The following is an 18,728-nucleotide window of genomic DNA, read 5'->3' on the forward strand; positions in this document are numbered from 1 at the left end:
GTTTTCTTTTTTCTTTCTCAACAGGTGATCCAGGTGATCGATATATGTATTTTTTGTCTGCTTATTTTGTTGGTTTTTGTTATAATAAAAAAAAAAAAAAAAAAAGAGGGGGGAAAAGAGAGAAGAAAAAACGAGAAGGAAAAAAAAAACAAAACCCGGAAACATTCCAATCAAACCATTGACGGAGAGTGACGGTGCTAATTCTGCTATGAAATCACACTCAAGATGTGATTTGATACTAGTAAGTTAAACAGTTAATGCAAGTTAGTGTGAGTGGGTGGGGAAAGGGTGTAGCGGATTCTTATCTGGTGTGAAGTTAATACAGCCACGGAGTGATGTCGGGGTCGCGGTGGAGTTGTCCGTCCACGTACAGCCGGTCCACAGCGATGACAGCGCGGGAGCCCTTCTGGATGAAGAGGGAAGAGGACCCTGCGTCATTCCAGGATCTCTTTGGGGAACTGGTCGTTCACGCTGAAGTCCGTTCCTTTTAATTCCCTGCCGCGGCTTTTCACATGTTCCTTTTGTTCGAAGTCACCGAATTTGGCCACGATAGGACGTGGTCTCCCGGCCGCAGCCCGCATGAAGCCGAGGCGATGCACCCTATCGAAGACGATGTTCATCACCGTGTCCTCCGGCAGCTTCAGGTGGGTTTTGATGAAGCTTTTTACCGTGGTCTCCGCGTCCTCTCCAGCGGCTTCTGGAATACCAGAAAATACCAGATTATCACGCATGCTACGGGCTTGTAGATCTATAACTGTTTCTTTTATTTTTTTATTTTCTCTATTTAGCTGAGTAACATTGTCTGTGAGACATTTCACCGACTCCCTTAGCATGGCATTTTCAGCAGCGAGCGTCTCCACCTGCTGCTGGCTGAACTCCAGGGACTCTCGCAAGGATTTAAATTCCCGGTGAAGAATCTCCACAAAGGACAGCCTTGCATCGAAACTGGACAGTCACTGGTCGATTGACTCCAGTATGTCGACAATATCTTTGCTGGCTGGCGATGTTGTGCCGGGGGAATCTGCCGGGCGAAGTCTTTTCGATGACGGCGTCTCAGGTTTTGCCGGGGAAGCTGCACTCTGAGCCTTCTTCATCACGAGATCCTGGAAGCATTGATCAATGTAATCTTGGAGAGCCTCTAAACTCTCCCCGTTGTTCTCCAGGGTGTTGGAGATGATTTAGACAAATGTTGTTAGTTATAAGACAATTGATAAGTGTATTTGGTAATACTGAAGCTTAAAGGAATTTGTTCAAATCTAAATGTCTGTGAAGGTTCTCAGTCATCCAGGTCATCGTAGTCAAAGGAGTTTGCAAAGAAAAGCGTCTGGACTTCTTTAAGTTGCTTGAAGACGTTTCACCTCTCATCCGAGAAGCTTCTTCAGTTCTAAGGTCAAATGGCCGAGAGTCCCAGATTTAAACCAAGTGGGAGTATCCCCCCAAAGAGGGACAAAGGACCCCCTGGTGATCCTCTAATCACATGAGCCAAGGTGTGAAAGCAGGTGTGGGACCTAATCAGCCAGGGTTTCGGGTGTGCTCATTGTGAAACCTGGCCCCACCTTGTCATGTGAATTCCTGAGGTCAGATGGCCCAGGATGTGAGTGGGCATTAAGGCGTCTGGGGAGGGAACTCAAAACTGGATTATAGATGGCAGACAAATCTAAACTACCATTCGCTTTAATTTTCCGCCAAAATCTCCGGAGTCTGACGTCAGTTACAACATGAGTCGCTTACCTTGTCCGTCACTTCCGTCACTTACCTTCCGTCACTTCCGTCCTTCCATCACACTGTTGATTTTTGAGAGAAGGATTTTAAGTGCGCCTCATAGTCCGAAAATGTAGCTAATCAAAGTTGTACTAAAACATTTTTTTATATATATATTTTTAGGATTATTAGGATTTTTTCCAGAGTAACAGACAATGACAAAAGAAAAACTACACAAGAACCAGAAAAGAACTTAGCTCAGGCAATACAAGGTTCTGAGGCACATACAAGGCAGTTGAGGTAAACCACAACCCCACTAGGAATCACAACAAATCAATAAGACCAATATTCAGGCAAATTAATTCAGTTTGGGAAAGCCCAGTAACAAGGAGGATGACAGTACAGGTCCAATGTATTTCAGATATGGGTCCCAGGCTCTGTGGAAAGAGTCCAAGGTGGAGTTGAGCATACAAGTTATATATTCATTGGGAATACAGTACCTAACAATGTTATGCCAGGATTTCTTAGTTGGGATTGCTGGCCTGCCCCAGAGGAGCAGGATATTCTTCCTGGCCGCAAAAGATAACAGCTGGAACAGTCTCTTGTGCTTGCCTTTGATAACCAGATTGTCCATTACCAGTGTTGGGTGTAATGCGTTACTAAGTAACGCGTTACTGTAATTAAATTACTTTTCCACTGAAAAAGTAGAGTAACTAATTACTGTTCATTTTTAGGTATTTTAATTACAGTTACTTACAATGTACTTGCGTTACAATGTAAAATAATTTCAATTTCAATAATTTATCTTCTAAACGTAGAAGTAAACTCTGCCGCTTTAACATCGCTGTAGTGCAGGTGCACGTCATTTCGCGCCAGTTTGCTGCATAGTCGTATTCTAAAGCGGAAGATGTCGGACTCGGCTGAATCGTGTGGCTGTTTTATGAAATGGACATATTCCCGTCTCCTCACTTTTCTGAAACAAGCAGACAAGAATATTACAGTAATATGTAAGCTATGTCCTGGGGAGAAAAAACTATCGGCTTCTGTTAATAGCACGAGTAATCTACTGAAGCGCCTGACACGAGAGCATAGACGAACACTTCTGAGTGATCCTTGTTCATCATCCATGGATAACACCGCGGCAACTCCTGCTAAGCAGGCAAAACTTGATTTTACTTCAGCAGCACAGAAAGCGTCTGAAGGTGAGCTTAAAAAAATGATTGCAGGCTACATTGTGGAAGAGATGCTACCGCTGCGTACTGTAGCGTCTCCGTCTTTAAAAACAATTATTTATTATTTAAAGAGTTTAATTTCTATTGTTTGTCCACTCAAGATTTATAGGGATTTTAAGAAGTATTTAGTTTAATTACTTATTTAGTAATTAAGTTACTTTTCTGACACAGTAATTAGATAAGTATTTTAAATACAATATTGACTAAGTAATTAGTAATTAGTAATTAATTATTTTTTTAAAGTAACTTACCCAACACTGTCCATTACTCCCAGTATAAGACAGAGAGGGTCCAGAGGAACAACAGAGTTGTAAATAACTGAAAGTACCTTTGCAACATCCGACCAGAAATATTGAATTTTCACACATGACCAAAAACAATGCATAAAGTCACCCTCCTCCGCATTACACTTCCAGCATAAAAGGGAGGAGTTTACATCTATTTTACTTTTTATAGAGGGTGTGATGTATGCCCGATGAACATTTTTTAACTGAATCGATTTAGCCCGATTACAGACAGATAGCTTAGAGGCACAGGCCCAAATCTCCTGCTAGTCTGGATCATTTATTGAGCGGCCTAGGTCTTTCCCAGGCCTGTTTAGCAGCCAGGAAGCGAGGGGCTGAGCTAGAGTTAAGAACCTTATAAAAGGAACTGATGGATTTTCCAGACTGTTGGGAGGACAAAACATCCTCCACTGCAGACCTAGTAGGGTCCAACAATAGGGTGGTGTCATTAATTATAAAGTGCCTCAGTTGCAGGTATCTAAAGAATTCCACATTTTGAAGGCCAAAACATTATTGAAGCTTCTTAAAGTAAAGAAGGGTCCAGCCTCTAAACAGATCACCCAAGTTAACCAGCCCCAAATTAGACCCGACCACAAAACCCCAATCCAGACATCCAGGCAAGAAATAAGGGCCATTCATAACAGGAGCCAGGGAGAATGTCAAATGGGCCCGACCCTCCAAAGCACGAACAGACCTCCAGGCCTTGACAGAGCATATGGTAATAGGATTGTTGGAGAGTTTTTTGACTTCACTGATCTCTTTAACAAATAACAAATTAAACAGGGGACATTTGGACTGAGAGGATTCAATATCAAGCCAGATCGAGGTAGAGTCGCATCTGAACCAGTCTGCGATCAAGATGAATAGCAAGTTGGTAAAGTCGCAGATTGGGTAAAGCAACACCTCCATCTCGACTGGAAATCTGGAGTGTGGCCATTTTAAGTCTGGGCCTTCTTTTGCTCCATATAAAACCACTTAACCAACCCTCCAAAACCTTAATAAATTTGTTAGACAACATGATGGGGATCATTTGCAGAGGATATAGCAGTCTGGGCACAATATTCATTTTGATCAGGGCCACTCTGCCAAGCCATGAAATGGGGAGGGGGGCCCAGCGCTCCGGATCAGCCTTAATTGAATCGAAAAGAGGGACAAAGTTGAGCTTGAACAGCTGATGATAAGAGGGAGAAATCCGTATCCCCAAATAAGTAAACCCAGTAGGAGACCAGTGAAATGGAAAGGGAACAGTTGTAACCGGAACTGTCAACAATGACCCCAGGGGCATGGCCTCTGACTTGGCAAAGTTAATCTTAAAGCTTGAAAATGCACCGAAAGATGAAATTACTTCAACAAGATGGGGGAGGGAGGTTTCAGGTCGGGATAAGAGCACCAACACATCATCTGCATATAAAGAGATTTTATGTATCTTCTCTTTAACACGAATACCAGAAATTAAAACATCCTGTCTTACGGCCTGGGCCAGTGGTTCTATGGCTATGTCAAAGAGTAGAGGACTAAGAGGATCGACCCTATATGAAGTACATTTATCAGGGGGGTTTACCTTTTTTAAGAATAACAGAAATATTGGCCTCTCTAAGGGACTGGGGCAGGATGCCATTTAGGAAAGAGTGATTGAGCATTGCTAAGAGTGGATCCAGAAGGACTGTCTGAAACTGTTTGTAAAACTCGCAGCTAAATCCATCCCTACCTGGAGCTTTACCTGATGGCATGGCATTCAAGGCAAACAGGGCTTCTTCTCTTGTAATAGGAGCATTAAGTAAAATTTTTTGGGCCTCTGTAATCTTAGGGAGCTTCAACCTAGAAAAGAAATCCTTCATGAGGCTGGAGGCGTCACCAGACTGCTCAGATTTATATAAATTAGAGTAAAATGACGCAAACTCCTCATTGATAGCCCTTGTATCAAATAATTTAGCTCCCTTTTTATTAGTAACAGAAGCAATGGCAAGAGAATCAGCCCTTCTTTTTACAAGGTTGGCAAGATATCTACCTGGTTTGTCACCAAATTCGTACATCCTCTGCTTGGCAAATTTAAGAGTATGCTCGGAATTCTGCATCATAAAAGTATTTAGAGCTGTGCGAGTGGCAGTGAGGTCCTTAAGTAAATGTGGCGTAGGAGATAAAATATGACATTTTTCCAGCTCGGTCAGCTTGGTTTTGAGGGTTAAATACTGCTCATTCCTTTGTCGCTTCCTAAAGGCCACAAAAGAGATGATCAGACCCCGGGAAAAAGCTCTACACATTTCCCAGAGGATAGAGGGGTTGTCTAAGGATGGGGAGTTGATTGAATAGAAGATCCTGAATTCCAAATTAAAATGTGAAATAAATTTCTCGTCTCTAAGCAGGGATGAGCGAAATCTCCAGCATCCAGACAGAACTCTAACATCTGGCAGGCAATAAGATAAATACAGGGGAGCGTGGTCGGATAAGATAATGTTACCAATCTCGCAAGAGAGAGACTGGGGAATTTTGGAAGCGGGGATGAACCAATAGTCGATTCTGGTGTGACTTTTATGGGGCGGGGAGAAAAATGTAAATCCTAAGTCAGTAGGGTGTTGCTGCTTTCAAACATCACAGAAACCGAAGTCGGAGCATAACGAAGTGAACATTCTGGCCTGGCTCGAGGGAGGGGAACTACTAGACGGCTGCTTATCCAGCAAAGGATCAATGTGACAGTTAAAGTCCCCGCCCACAAAGCTGTCTGCAGATGCAAGATCGGCAAATGTGGCAAAAGTAGAAGCAAGAAAGCTAGGGGAGTAGCCAGGTGAACAGTACAGATTCTTAAATGTCACTTCTTTTCCCATAAGTGTACTCTTAACTATTATATAGCGACCCTGGTCATCTTTGACACAGTTGAGACACTGGAATGCCAGCTTTTTGCTAACGAGGATCGCTACGCCCCTATTAAAAGAAGAATAGGAAGTTGCAAACACCTGTCCAACCCAGCCCCTCTTAAGTTTGATGTTGTCCTTATCCCCTAAGTGAGTCTCCTGGAGAAACGCCAAAGAAACCTCCTCCCTTTCCAAAAAGGAAAGCACAGCTAGTCTTTTAGTGGGTTTCTGCAGACCCCGAACGTTCCACGAACATAACTTAATAGTACCAGAAATTGAAGAACTAATCATGTACCCCACCCACACATGTAATATGAATGTTCAAGTAACCTCAGCTACCCATAAATAAAAGGCAAAATCAAACAGAAAGAGAGGAGGCACCAAAAAGAGAGAGAAAAAAAAGAAAAGGTAATGGTGCCTACAATAGCCGAGTATGAGAAGAAAAAGCATGTAAAACCTGAGCTGCGAACACAAAATAGAACAACAAGTAAGAAAGAATAATACGATTGAGGGTCTTTCTCCAGTTAAACAGGGACCAAGCAAACAACTAACCCTGAAGCCCACAACAGAAAGCAAACTAGTCATAACAACACCACACATATGAAAAAAACAAAAACTTGGGCTCATCATGCTGGAGCTAGACATTCCAAGTGAAGAGCACCTGTTCATAAACCGAGTGCCCAAGCCGCTCGGCTGATTCGGCGTGCAGGGAACAGTCAGAACCAAACCAGGACCCGGATGCAGTCAATGATGCAGCAATAACGGGTGGAAGAAGAACCAAGCGGCGGGGGATTCAATCAGGTAGGGAAGCCAGGAAATCCTGCACCTGCCCAGGGGTGGAGAATGTCCTCGTCGAGCCGTTGTGTGTCACCTGGAGTGTCGCCGGAAAGAGCATGGCGTACTGTATCCCCCGCTCCCGCAAAAGCAACTTCACTGCATCATAGGCCTTTCGCTTCTTCAGCACCGCCGTGGAGAAGTCGTTGTAGAATGACACCGTTGAGCCATTAAGCTTGAGACCCCCATCTTCAGAGCTGAGTTGGCGCGCCTCTTTCATGACTCTCTGCTTATCTCTGGAAGAGTGAAAACGAATGAGCAGCGGGCGGGGACGCTTGTTAGGGTCTGGTTTTGGAGCGAGTACACGATAAGCCCTCTCCAACTTTATGCGCCCAGCCTTGGTGGTCATCCTGAGAACGCGGGTTAGCCAAGTCTCAAAAAAGTCCACCTGCTGAGCAGATTCAGTGTCCTCCGGTAGGCCAACAAGCCGGACGTTCAGTCGTGTGCTGTAGTTTTCCGCTGCATCCAATCTTTCCGTGAGAGCGCTGACTTGATTTTCAAGCTTGGTGATCCGGGGCTCCTGAGCAATAGCAACGCTCTCCACAGCTGGCACCCTAGCTTCCGCTTCGTCCAACCTTTTGTGTGCTGACTGGAGTTCCACCATGAGCTTAGAAACAGTCTCGGTCAGAGGACTAAGTTTCTCGTCAATTACTTTAACAACATTAGCCGTCATCAAGTTAAAGGCATTGGCAAGGGCTGGGTCCAATTCGGCAGTAGGGTCGGAGTCGGAGCGGGCGCCATCTTGAGGGGGTTCGCCCGGTTCAGACGGAGTGTCTTTTCTTTCTCTGTTCGGTCGCTGCTTACCCATCTTGTCAAAAGACTGTGGCCAAAAGTCTTTCAGGGACATAGCCTGCAATGTACATACCAGAACAGAAACAGGACGCCTTATAAAACATGTAGTACACAAGGAATTAAGACCGAGCGGCACGGAGCTCCGAAAAAACAGTGCGTTCACCCGGCTTCCATCACGTGACGTGTGTTCTTATCTTAGTTTATTTTTGTGAAGGTTTTGGTTTCTGTTTTGCATTTCAATTTTTTCCTCAGTTCTTCTTGGTGTGTGATTATGTGGTTCTCAAGTTTTGGTTTCCTTACTCCCTCTATTCTGTGTCCAGTCAGTGTCTGTGTCTGCCCTGGTCCCACGTCTCTGTTCCCTCTGTTGCAGTGCCTGCTTGTGAGTCTGTGTCTGTAAGTTCAGTCTGTGTTTTACTTTGAAAGTCCGTGTCCGTGTTAATGTGTCTGGTTTTGCTTCCTTTGTCTCGTTAGGCCTGATTTGCCCCAGCTGTGTTTCCCTCCTGTTTTCCATTCTCTGATTGCTCCCTCTGTGTATTTAAGCCCTGTGTTTCTCTGTGTCCGTGTCGTGATCTACCCTCATCTTGCTGTGTGTTGTGTCTGCCAGCCAGCCCGCCCACCCGCCCACCCGCCCACCCGCCAGTCCAGGTTATTGGTATTTTCAGTTTAGTATTTGTATTCTCAGTTTTGCTAGTTCTCTGTTTACCATCTAGCAATAAATCTGAGTTTCAGTTTACTTTCTGCCTCTGAGTGTCTGCGCATTGGGTCCTCCTTACCACCACTCCTGCCTGCACACAGCCTTCACATGACACCTTGTAGTCCGAAAAATATGGTATGCGTTTCATGCATGATTCTCAAAGAGCAGCTAGACACAAATACATAGCAAATGAAATCTGGAAAGTTTACCTTTTTTTTCCCTCAATATATTGGTAACAGCAATAACAGTCAAGCTCTTGTTTGGTATAGGATTGCAACAAAATATAATATATGGTACTTTAGAACATGAGTTTTTAGTATAAACAAAAATTACAGTTAATAAAAAAAAATCTGTTGGTGTTGAATTTTCTGAAATACCTCTAAACTGCTGATCATCTACTGTTGCCTTTGTGCTGTGTTGCTCTTCATCTCACATCTGGTACATTTTTGCTGATGCTGAATGGAATCTGTCTCCCAGGTAGATTGGCCCATTGTCAGTTACACAAAGTCTAGCTACTGAAGGTGGACATTAAACTCTACATGTATTAAGGGTAACTTACCCCATGGAGCACTGCTCTAAAAAGAGTCATACTGCTCCTAGCAGCGGAAATAAGTTCTATGTTTAAAAAAAAAACAAGGATATACTATGCACTTTCACCTTCCATGTTTTAAACAAAAGGTGTTTCTTTTTTCTTGATGGCTTGCTGCACTGAAATGGGAGAATCCACTTGTTAACTGTAATGCTGAGAATTGTAGAGTACTTTATATATGAGGACTTTGTGGAGGAGAGGCTGTTTGCGTGGGTGCACCAGTGGTTCACCGGACCAACAGGCTAAAGCCAGATCTGATTTTTCCATGCTGGGTCAGTATACAGACCAAGCTGGCAGAGCAGATGTCCGTTGGATGCAAACAGCAATATTTTATGCGATAAAATGCAGCTCATCCAAACAACATAACTGGTCATTTTACAGATTAATGAGAAAGTATCAAATAGTGTAACAAATAACTTTAGCCTAGGAGTATGTAACATACTGTTTTAATTCAATGTAACACATAATGTGCAATACATTACTTTTTTGAGTACTGACTGCCACACTGGTTGCAAACTGGTGTAAACTGGTTGGAAGTGCTTGGGTACTCATTGAACGTTAAGGACATCTGCACTGCCAGCTGATGTGATGCTTGGTTTTTCCACATGACTCAACGGCAAACACCGAACGGACAGTGTCAACTTCAACTTGTGGGTCTGTTGAACCACCGATGCAACTGACTCAAGCAAGTACTTATCCACACAACTGCCATTTGCAAAGTGATCTACAAACCCAAACATTAGGGCCCACAGGTGGATTACCCCATTTCAGTGCATCTAGCAAAAGATGTAACACCAAACAACCAACCTAGTGACATCAGGTTCTGTACTGATTCAAGATGGCGCTACACATGATGTGAAAACTTTATACACTTTATCTTAAACCACACTTCAAAGACATTGTTAAATCCATGACAGTTTCTTAGAGTAGGGTTCAATGGTATAAATCTTCCTCAGCATGTCATCTAAACTTCAGAATGAAATTGGTATCAGACTAATGACATGTCTTAATATCACATCTATGCATCACAGATGTGAAAGTGTAAGTGAATGGATGACTGTAACTTAATCTAAGAGTGCTGTAAAAACGTACTCTATAAAAGTACTGTATTGGGAAAAATATTTTTTCTACATATTCATTTGTAATGAATTGTGATTTGCATTGTTAATTCATATTTAAATGAACCCGTGTATATCCTTACTTTACATATATGAACCTACATTAAATGGCAAATTTGGGCATGTCCCTCATTTAGCTGAAACTGGGAATGAACTCTCTCTATTCAGTTATTTCTTATGCTGCACCAGAAGGTATAAATACCAGAATAACTATTTCATCTTCATTACAGTACTCTAATGCCACTAAGTGGTTTAGCTCAAGAAATGACATCAACACAGAGATGGCCAGAAAAGGGATGGGCACTTCTGCAACTGCTGTTAGTGGCATCTGCCTCTTATGCTGAGGAGCCAGTGTGCAGGCGTAGAGGAGATCCTGAGAACCCACTGCTATCTAAGAATGGGGATATTATACTGGGTGGGGTGTTCTCTTTTCACGCAAGCTGGAAAGACAGAAAAGATTCCTACATGAACAAACCTCTGCCACTACAATGTATCAGGTAAATGACAAGATACAAATCCATTTACATTTAAGTAATCTGTTGGGAATCAAAAGAAGAGTAAAATTTATTTTGATTTTCTCAGTTGTTTAAATTCCTTCGTTTAAATGTTTTCATGAGAAACGCTTTTGTTTTTATTTAAACATTTATCCATAAATATTTGTGACTGTTTTAAGGAACACGATGCAATGCAAATTATTCATAATTGTTTGTCTCAATTAAGTTTAAATTTCAGAGATTTACAGGTGGTCCAGGCTATGCTTTTTGCCATTGAGGAAATTAATAACAGTACAGACCTACTGCCAGGAATCTCTGTGGGCTATAAAATCTATGATGATTGTGGATCTGATGCCAGAAGCGCAGGAGTTACCCTGGCTTTAGCTAATGGTAATGAAATTGTGTCTGTACCGTCAAAGACACCGTGTACCAGACCTGCACATGTGCAGGCCATTATAGGAGCGACCTCTTCTTCTACAACCATAGCAGTATCTACTGTCATTGGACCTTTTTTTATACCAGTGGTGGGTATTTTATATATTTAATCTTTTTTTTAAATCTTTGAATACTTTTAAAAATATTTTACTTTCTTAGATCAAAGCTTTGCTGGTACATTTTATGTGGAATTGTTATTTTTGTATTTTTACAGTAATATTGAATCTTTTATTTTTAACCGCTTCATTTTTTTTTTCATCTGTGTCTTTTTCATTTATAAGTTTTTCATATTTTATTCTAGATCAGCTACTTTGCCACATGTGCTTGTCTCAGTGACAAAACCAAGTACCCATCCTTCCTCAGAACAATACCCAGTGACTACTACCAGAGCAGAGCCCTGGCACATTTGGTCAAGTATTTTGGATGGACTTGGGTTGGAGCTATCAGAACCAACAGTGATTATGGAAATAATGGCATGGCCACATTCACAGAAACTGCACAGCAGCTGGGCATCTGTCTAGAGTATTCTGTATCTTTCTTTAGAACAGATCCATATGTCAAAATACAAAGGATAATTGACATTATAAAGGCTTCAACCTCCAAGGTGATTGTTACATTCCTTGCCCGTGCAGATTTTCATGTGCTGCTACGAGAGTTTTCATACCATAACTTGTCTGGGTATCAGTGGATAGGCAGTGAGACTTGGATATTTGATTCACGAACAGCAGAAATGGACACACATCACATACTGGATGGTGCCATAGGTCTTTCCATCCCTAAAGCACATGTCACAGGCCTGAGAGAGTTCATACTGAATGAGAAGCCGCTGAATTCATCTAATAACGAACTGTTTACTGAGTTCTGGGAGACATTATTTAGTTGTAAGTTTAAGGAGTTATCATCAGATATTCAGAAAGAGTGTACTGGGCATGAAGATGTGACTGGAGTTCAAAATAGCTTCATTGACATGTCTCTCATGCCTCTCTTTAACAATGTCTACAAAGGAGTGTATGCAGTGGCCCATGCACTTCACAATATCCTCAGCTGTAATAAAACATGTAACAGAAATGTGCAGCTAGATCCGTTCACGGTGAGCTTTTTACTAATTATTTAAAAATTATGTTTTAGTTAAAAATATTTACAAGAACTTCATTTTGCAGTTCTTCTGTATATTTTCAGTCAGTAGGTGTGGAAAATCTTTGTCACGCAATGAATCAAGTCATAACATATTCCTTAGGTTCTGCAACACATACGAAAGATCCATTTCACAACTAAGGAAGGAGATGAGGTTCACTTTAATGAGAATGGAGATCCAGCAGCAAAGTATGAAATTATAAACTGGCAGCCAAAAGAAAACGGCGTTGTGGAGTTTGTCACAGTTGGTCTTCATAATCCATCATTAGTTGCAGAAAAGCAGCTAAATCTGCAAAACAAGTCTTTGATTTGGGCAAGAAACTCAAAGCAGGTAAGCTATCATACAATTTCATTGTTTTTATGTTTTTCTTCTGTTTTTGATTTTATACATATGTACATACTTTGTTTATTTTGGTTTTGAGGTTTTGATTTTGGTTAATCGGGTTTTTTTTGACTGAGAACATCAAAGAGACATTTTTTTCTCAATGTCTATGCACAATTAAATTTTTTTGATCATGCAGGTGCCTGTGTCAGTTTGCAGTGAGAAATGTCCCCCAGGAACACGCAAGGTTCTCCAGAAAGGAAGGCCTGTTTGCTGCTATGACTGTATAAGATGTGCAGAGGGAGAAATCAGCAACGTTACAGGTGTGGTGATATTTCATTTTAACTTTGGTGTTTTGCAAAGCAATGCTACATATGTAGGAAGGCCATACAAGAACTATTTAATCATTTTGATTAATGTTTTCATGCAGAGATAATCTCCATCTAGAATGCCTGATTAAAATATTTGAAAATATTTAACTCATTGCCACAGATTAGTATATCTGCTTGCACTTTCTATTACAGCTTGGTTATAAAGTGATAACCACATAACATCAAAGGTTATCATGGTAGCAACATTGATAACAGTAAAGTAATATTATTCTGGAATTTATGTTATTGAATCATAAGGGCTCAAGAATTAGGTGTAATACTGTAGAAATACAGCTCAGTAATAGAGTGGTAATAGTAGGGTAACAGGGCAGTTTCGAAGTAATAACTACTGAATTACCACTGAATTACTACCCTACTACCACTTTAGTACTGAGCTGTAATAAAACGTGCTACCTTATATACAAGCTAGTCCAACTTCGTGCTACCTCCTTCCCCTGTGGGTGGTCTATGCTTCAAGTTCGGGTCCTCTACAGGACGTGTGGGGCTTGAGAGTCCTGCGCAGTATCTGTGCTGTTCTTAGGACTGCGCTCTTCTGGACAGAGATCTCGGATGTTGTTCTGGCATCTGCTGGAACCACTTACCTAGCTTGGGAGTCACTGCACCTAGCACTCCGATTACCACTGGGACCACTGTTACCTTCACCCTCCGCGTCTTCTTGAGCTCTTCTCTGATCCCTTGGTACTTCTCCAGTTTCTCGTGTTCCTTACAATACAATACAATACAATTTTATTTATATAGCACATTTAAAACCAATGGTAGACCAAAGTGCTTCACAATAATGCAATAAGTCATTGATATAAAACATTAACAAAGTACAAAAACAAGCACAAGTACTAATACTAACAGATAGGAAGCACTAATTAAACCAGGAGTGTGGGCTAAATAAAATAGATATCGGGCCTCAGTTCAGAGATAGGGTCAATTCAAAATATAAAATATTATCTAGGAGAATCAGGAATAATGCAGTAAAAGGTTAAAATAGATGAGATAAGAGCACTAGCTAGTGGGGAATGCCAAATTAAATAGGTACGTTTTCAACCATGTTTTAAAAGATTGAATAGAGTCCAAGGCACGAATAGGAACAGGAAGACTATTCCAGAGGCTCGGTGCAGCTGAGACAAAAGCACGATCGCCCCTGGTCTTCAGGCGGGACCTAGGTTGGACCAGGAGTAGTTGACCAGATGATCTTAATGCTTGAATAGGAGTATACAAGCTAAGAAGGTCGACAAGATTGTTAGGCGCAACATTATTTAAAATTTTAAAGGTAAGCAACAAGATTTTAAAATCAATACAGTATTTAATGGGTAGCCAATGTAAGTCAGCAAGAACTGGAGTAATGGAAGCAAATTTTCGGGTTCGGGTTGGAGACGAGCCGCAGCATTTTGAACAAGCTGAAGTCTATGAAGGTGCACGGATTGAAGACCAAAGTAAAGGGAATTTGCAGTAGTCTAATCTGGAAGTCACAAAAGTGTGGATAAGTTTTTCAAGATCGTTGCACGGTATAAAATGTTTGGCTTTAGCGATTTGGTGCAATTGATAAAAGCCAGATTTGACTACTGAGGACACTTGTTTATCGAGCTTAAATGAAATGTCCAGGAAAACACCTAGATTGCTTACAGTGTCAGAGAGGAAGATGGCAAGGGGGCCAAATAGAAAGGCTAACTGGTCCCGAGGGATATGACTATCAAACACCACAATCTCAGTTTTCTTTTCATTCAAAATAAGAAAATTGTCTGACAGCCAATCTTTGACCTCTTTCATGCAATCTAACAAGCAGTCCAGTGAAAACGTCAAATCATCAGTCAATTGAAAATAAATTTGAATGTCGTCAGCATAACAGTGGTAAGAGATAGAGCCCAGAGGTAGCAGGTACAAAGAAAACAACAAAGGGCCCAGCACAGACCCTTGGGGCACACCACAACAAAGAGGAGCCATGGTGGATGAATAACATCCCATCTTCACAGAAAAAGACCTTAAACCAGTTAAGGGCAGAACCCTTAATGCCTACAGCATGTTCTAGCTTCTTTAAAAGAATATTATGGTCCACCATGTCAAAAGCTAAAGACAAGTCCAATAAAATTAAAACGGCAGGGCGACCTGAGTCAGTAATTAAAAGAAGATCGGTGAAGACCCTCAGCAGAGCCGTTTCAGTACTGCAGCGTAGTTTAAAACCAGACTGAAATTTGTCACTAATATTTGTGTTTAAGTAGGCCTGTAGTTGCAAAAAGACAATTTTCTCTAATACTTTAGATAAGAACGGGAGTTTGGAGATCGGTCTATAGTTTGCAAGATCATTCTGGTCAAGGATGGGTTTTTTTTAGAACAGGTTGCACTATTGTGTGTTTAAAAGCAGTTGGGAGACAGCCCACCAGTACTGATAGGTCCATCAAAGATAGAATATAAGGCCCCATTACATCAAAACCATCCTTAATAATGCAGGAGGGGAGAATGTCATGTACAGAATTTGAACTTCTCAGCTGTGCAATTAATCTCTTGAGGGTGGAGAGTGAGATTGGCTCAAACTGATAAAAAGTCGACAGACATCTTGAAGTAGGAAGAGGATTCACCACAGAAGGGTGTAAAAGTGAGGCCCTTAACAATACAATTTTTCTTGTAAAATGATTTAAAAATTGCTCACAGAGAGCTGGGGAGGCCAAATCCAACATTCCAGGACAAGGATTGATCACAGAGTTAAAGATCTTGAACAGGATTCGGGGGTTATAGCTATTAGTCATAATAATATCCGACAGGAAAGACGCTTTAGCTGTCTTAACAGAGTCCTGGTATATAGAGCGGTTCCTATGTAGAGTGTCAAGGGATACCTGAAGATTGTCTTTTTTCCACTTCCTCTCAGTTGGACGAAAGATACGTCGTAAGGCTTGTATAGAGTCATTTAACCAAGGTTAAGATGAAGATCTGGGACTTTTCAACTTTACTGGGGCCACTGTGTCCAGAATAGAGGAGCATGTGGACAACATAGAATTAACAACATCATCAACCAAGGGGGGTGTATAACATCTAGTGCTATCAGGACGCTATGTCTATCACTACAGCTGTCTTCTTATGCTTCTCTACCACTACAATGTCAGGTTCGTTAGCCATCTCCATTTTGTCCGTCTGTATCTGAAAGCCCCACTCGGTCATTCTTGAGGGGGTTTCTCCCAATTTGACCTTTGGACTTGCAGGCCATACTCAGCACAGATGTTTCTGTATATTATGCCAGCCACTTGGTTATTGTGTTCCATGTATGCCCTGCCAGCTAGCAACTTGCATCCTGCTGTTATGTGCTGGATTGTCTCAGGGGCATCTTTACACAAGTTGCACCTGGGGGTCTTGCCTGGTGTGATAGACCCCAGCCTCTATGGATCTTGTGCTCAGAGCTTGTTCCTCTGCTGCCATGATTAGTGCCTCTGTACTGTCGTTCAGTCCAGCTTTTTCCAGGTACTGCTAGGATTTCTGGATGTCAGCCATTTCCTCTGTCTGCCAACATACATACCGTGCAGAGGCCAATTCTTCCATGATGGTTCCTCCTCTTCCTCCTCTTTCTGGGATCTCTCTCTCTCTCTCTCTCTCCATATATATACATAGATTATATGCATATTCCTTTATAATGCTAGGGAAAAGACTAACACATTCATAATCTCTGATGATCACAAAACAGTGTAGCAGTCATTCAATAATAATGTTGTTTTTCAACTTCTAACTCTAAAGCACCAGTAGAATATATCATGGTAGAGGCATAAACAACTGTACTGAGTAAATGTAACATCTGCTTCAATATTAATTTCCAGATTCTATCACCTGTGTGAGATGTCTCCCTGAGTTTTGGTCAAATGAAAGAAGAGATGCCTGTATAAAGAAGGAAGCAGTGTTTCTGTCATATGAAGACATTATGGGTGCACTGCTCACTGCAGCATCTTTATTCGGAGCATGCATGACGATTGGTGTGATACTAATTTTCGTCAAGTACAGGAAAACTCCTATCGTCAGGGCAAACAACTCTGAACTGAGCTTCCTGCTGCTCTTCTCCTTAATTCTGTGCTTCCTGTGTTCTCTGACCTTCATTGGTCAGCCATCTGATTGGTCCTGTATGCTCCGTCATGTATCATTTGGCATCACCTTTGTCCTCTGTATCTCTTGTCTTCTGGGAAAAACTATGGTTGTTTTAATGGCTTTCAGAGCTACACGTCCAGGTAGTAATGTTAAAAAATGGTTTGGGCAGACACAGCAGAGACTCTGTGTTACGGCATTCACGCTTATACAAGTTAACATATGTATCATTTGGTTAACAACTTCTCCTCCTTTTCCATTTAAGAATTTTAAGGAAATCAAAGATAAGATCACATTGGAGTGTGCCCTCGGCTCAGCTATAGGCTTTTGGGCTGTGCTTGGTTATATAGGACTTCTGGCTATTTTATGTTTTATTTTTGCATTTTTAGCTCGAAAGCTACCTGATAATTTCAACGAAGCCAAGTTTATCACTTTCAGCATGCTGATATTCTGTGCAGTATGGATTACATTTATCCCAGCATATATCAGCTCCCCTGGGAAGTTCAGTGTTGCTGTAGAAATATTTGCTATACTTGCTTCCAGTTTTGGGCTTCTAATTTGCATCTTCATACCCAAATGTTATATAATCCTAATGAAACCAGAGAAGAATACAAAGAAATACATGATGGGGAAGAAGGCACCAAATTCACTCTGATAAATGAATGCGGTAAAATGGGATTTTTATTTGATCATTTTCACATAATTAGTTGGTCACCATCCTGTCAGAATAGAAAGAAGCTGTCAGCAGGATACACTCCAATTGATACTGTCTTTATAGAAACTACTGTTCCTTTCTAATGTGTTTTCATTACTTACTTTGCAAATTACTTAAACAACAACAACAAAAAAAGAAGCCATACCAAGTGACTGATAGCTAAAGTTTATTGAGTCATTCAACATTCACCATGACATGCTTTTATTTTGTTCTGCCAAACTCGGGAAGGTTTTCATTTGAATAACATGCAAATGCAGATAAAAACAGTAATAGTATCTATTATTTTCTATCTTGTTTGTTCTCATTTTCAAGAAGCCTCTATCTATAACCATTGTTGAAACTTAGTGTGCAGCACAGTCTAAAAGATGACAATCGTTGCTTTGCGTTTTCCATGTACCGTATTTTTCGGACCATAAGGCACACTGTCGATGAACGGGTCTGTTTTCATACATAAGGTGCACCGGATTATAAGGGGCATTAAGCAAAACAGTCAGATAGGTCAAACTTTACTCAAGTCATTCTTGCTTCCTCCACTTCCGTACCATTGATTCATAAATGTTGAATTCTCTCGCAGCTGCTCTATTCCCAGGTTGTTGCAGTACATTAATGACTAGCCTCATATTGTGGATGGATTATATGAGGTGTTCTCCTGACAGAAGTTTGGTCTGTTTACAGCATCCTGCCATGCGACAGCATTTGTACCTGACCTTCGGAAGCCCTCACATTAACTTTTATCAAGTGGAAAAAAGTTAGCATTCATTCTCCAGCTTAACTGTTCTAATGTTATGCTAACATAACTGTGTCGCTAGCGATCACGTAGCACATCATTATATACTAGTTAGTCCAACTTCATTAACCCTACAAACGTCACTGCTGTTTAGTTTTCTGTCTTCATTTATGTTGGAAGTCATAGCAGCGCTGTATGTTTAAATTTTTTCACAAATCTCAGAACATGGTATATCATGTTTAGGTGGAAACTAGTGAGCTAACTTCCTTCTAACTTCTAACTCTGGTAAGTTTAATAAATTCTGTTTTCATGGATGCCTGACTGTTAAACTTAATTGTTACACCTGGTAAAGCAGCAACACTGATC

The 18,728-nt window shown here is 41.2% G+C and overlaps 1 protein-coding gene across 1 annotated transcript; it reads left to right on the forward strand.

The window, feature by feature from the left end:
• Positions 1 to 10,154: 10,154 nt before the first annotated feature.
• On the forward strand, positions 10,155 to 17,575 carry LOC134641154 (extracellular calcium-sensing receptor-like). Its single transcript, XM_063493406.1, has 7 exons — positions 10,155 to 10,185; positions 10,407 to 10,590; positions 10,814 to 11,111; positions 11,324 to 12,112; positions 12,260 to 12,487; positions 12,678 to 12,801; positions 16,662 to 17,575. Exons 1-7 carry the CDS (start codon positions 10,155 to 10,157, stop codon positions 17,573 to 17,575), a joined length of 2,568 nt encoding a protein of 855 aa, XP_063349476.1.
• Positions 17,576 to 18,728: the final 1,153 nt, after the last annotated feature.

This window comes from Pelmatolapia mariae, linkage group LG14 (assembly GCF_036321145.2).
Source record: "Pelmatolapia mariae isolate MD_Pm_ZW linkage group LG14, Pm_UMD_F_2, whole genome shotgun sequence".
NCBI lineage: Eukaryota > Metazoa > Chordata > Actinopteri > Cichliformes > Cichlidae > Pelmatolapia > Pelmatolapia mariae.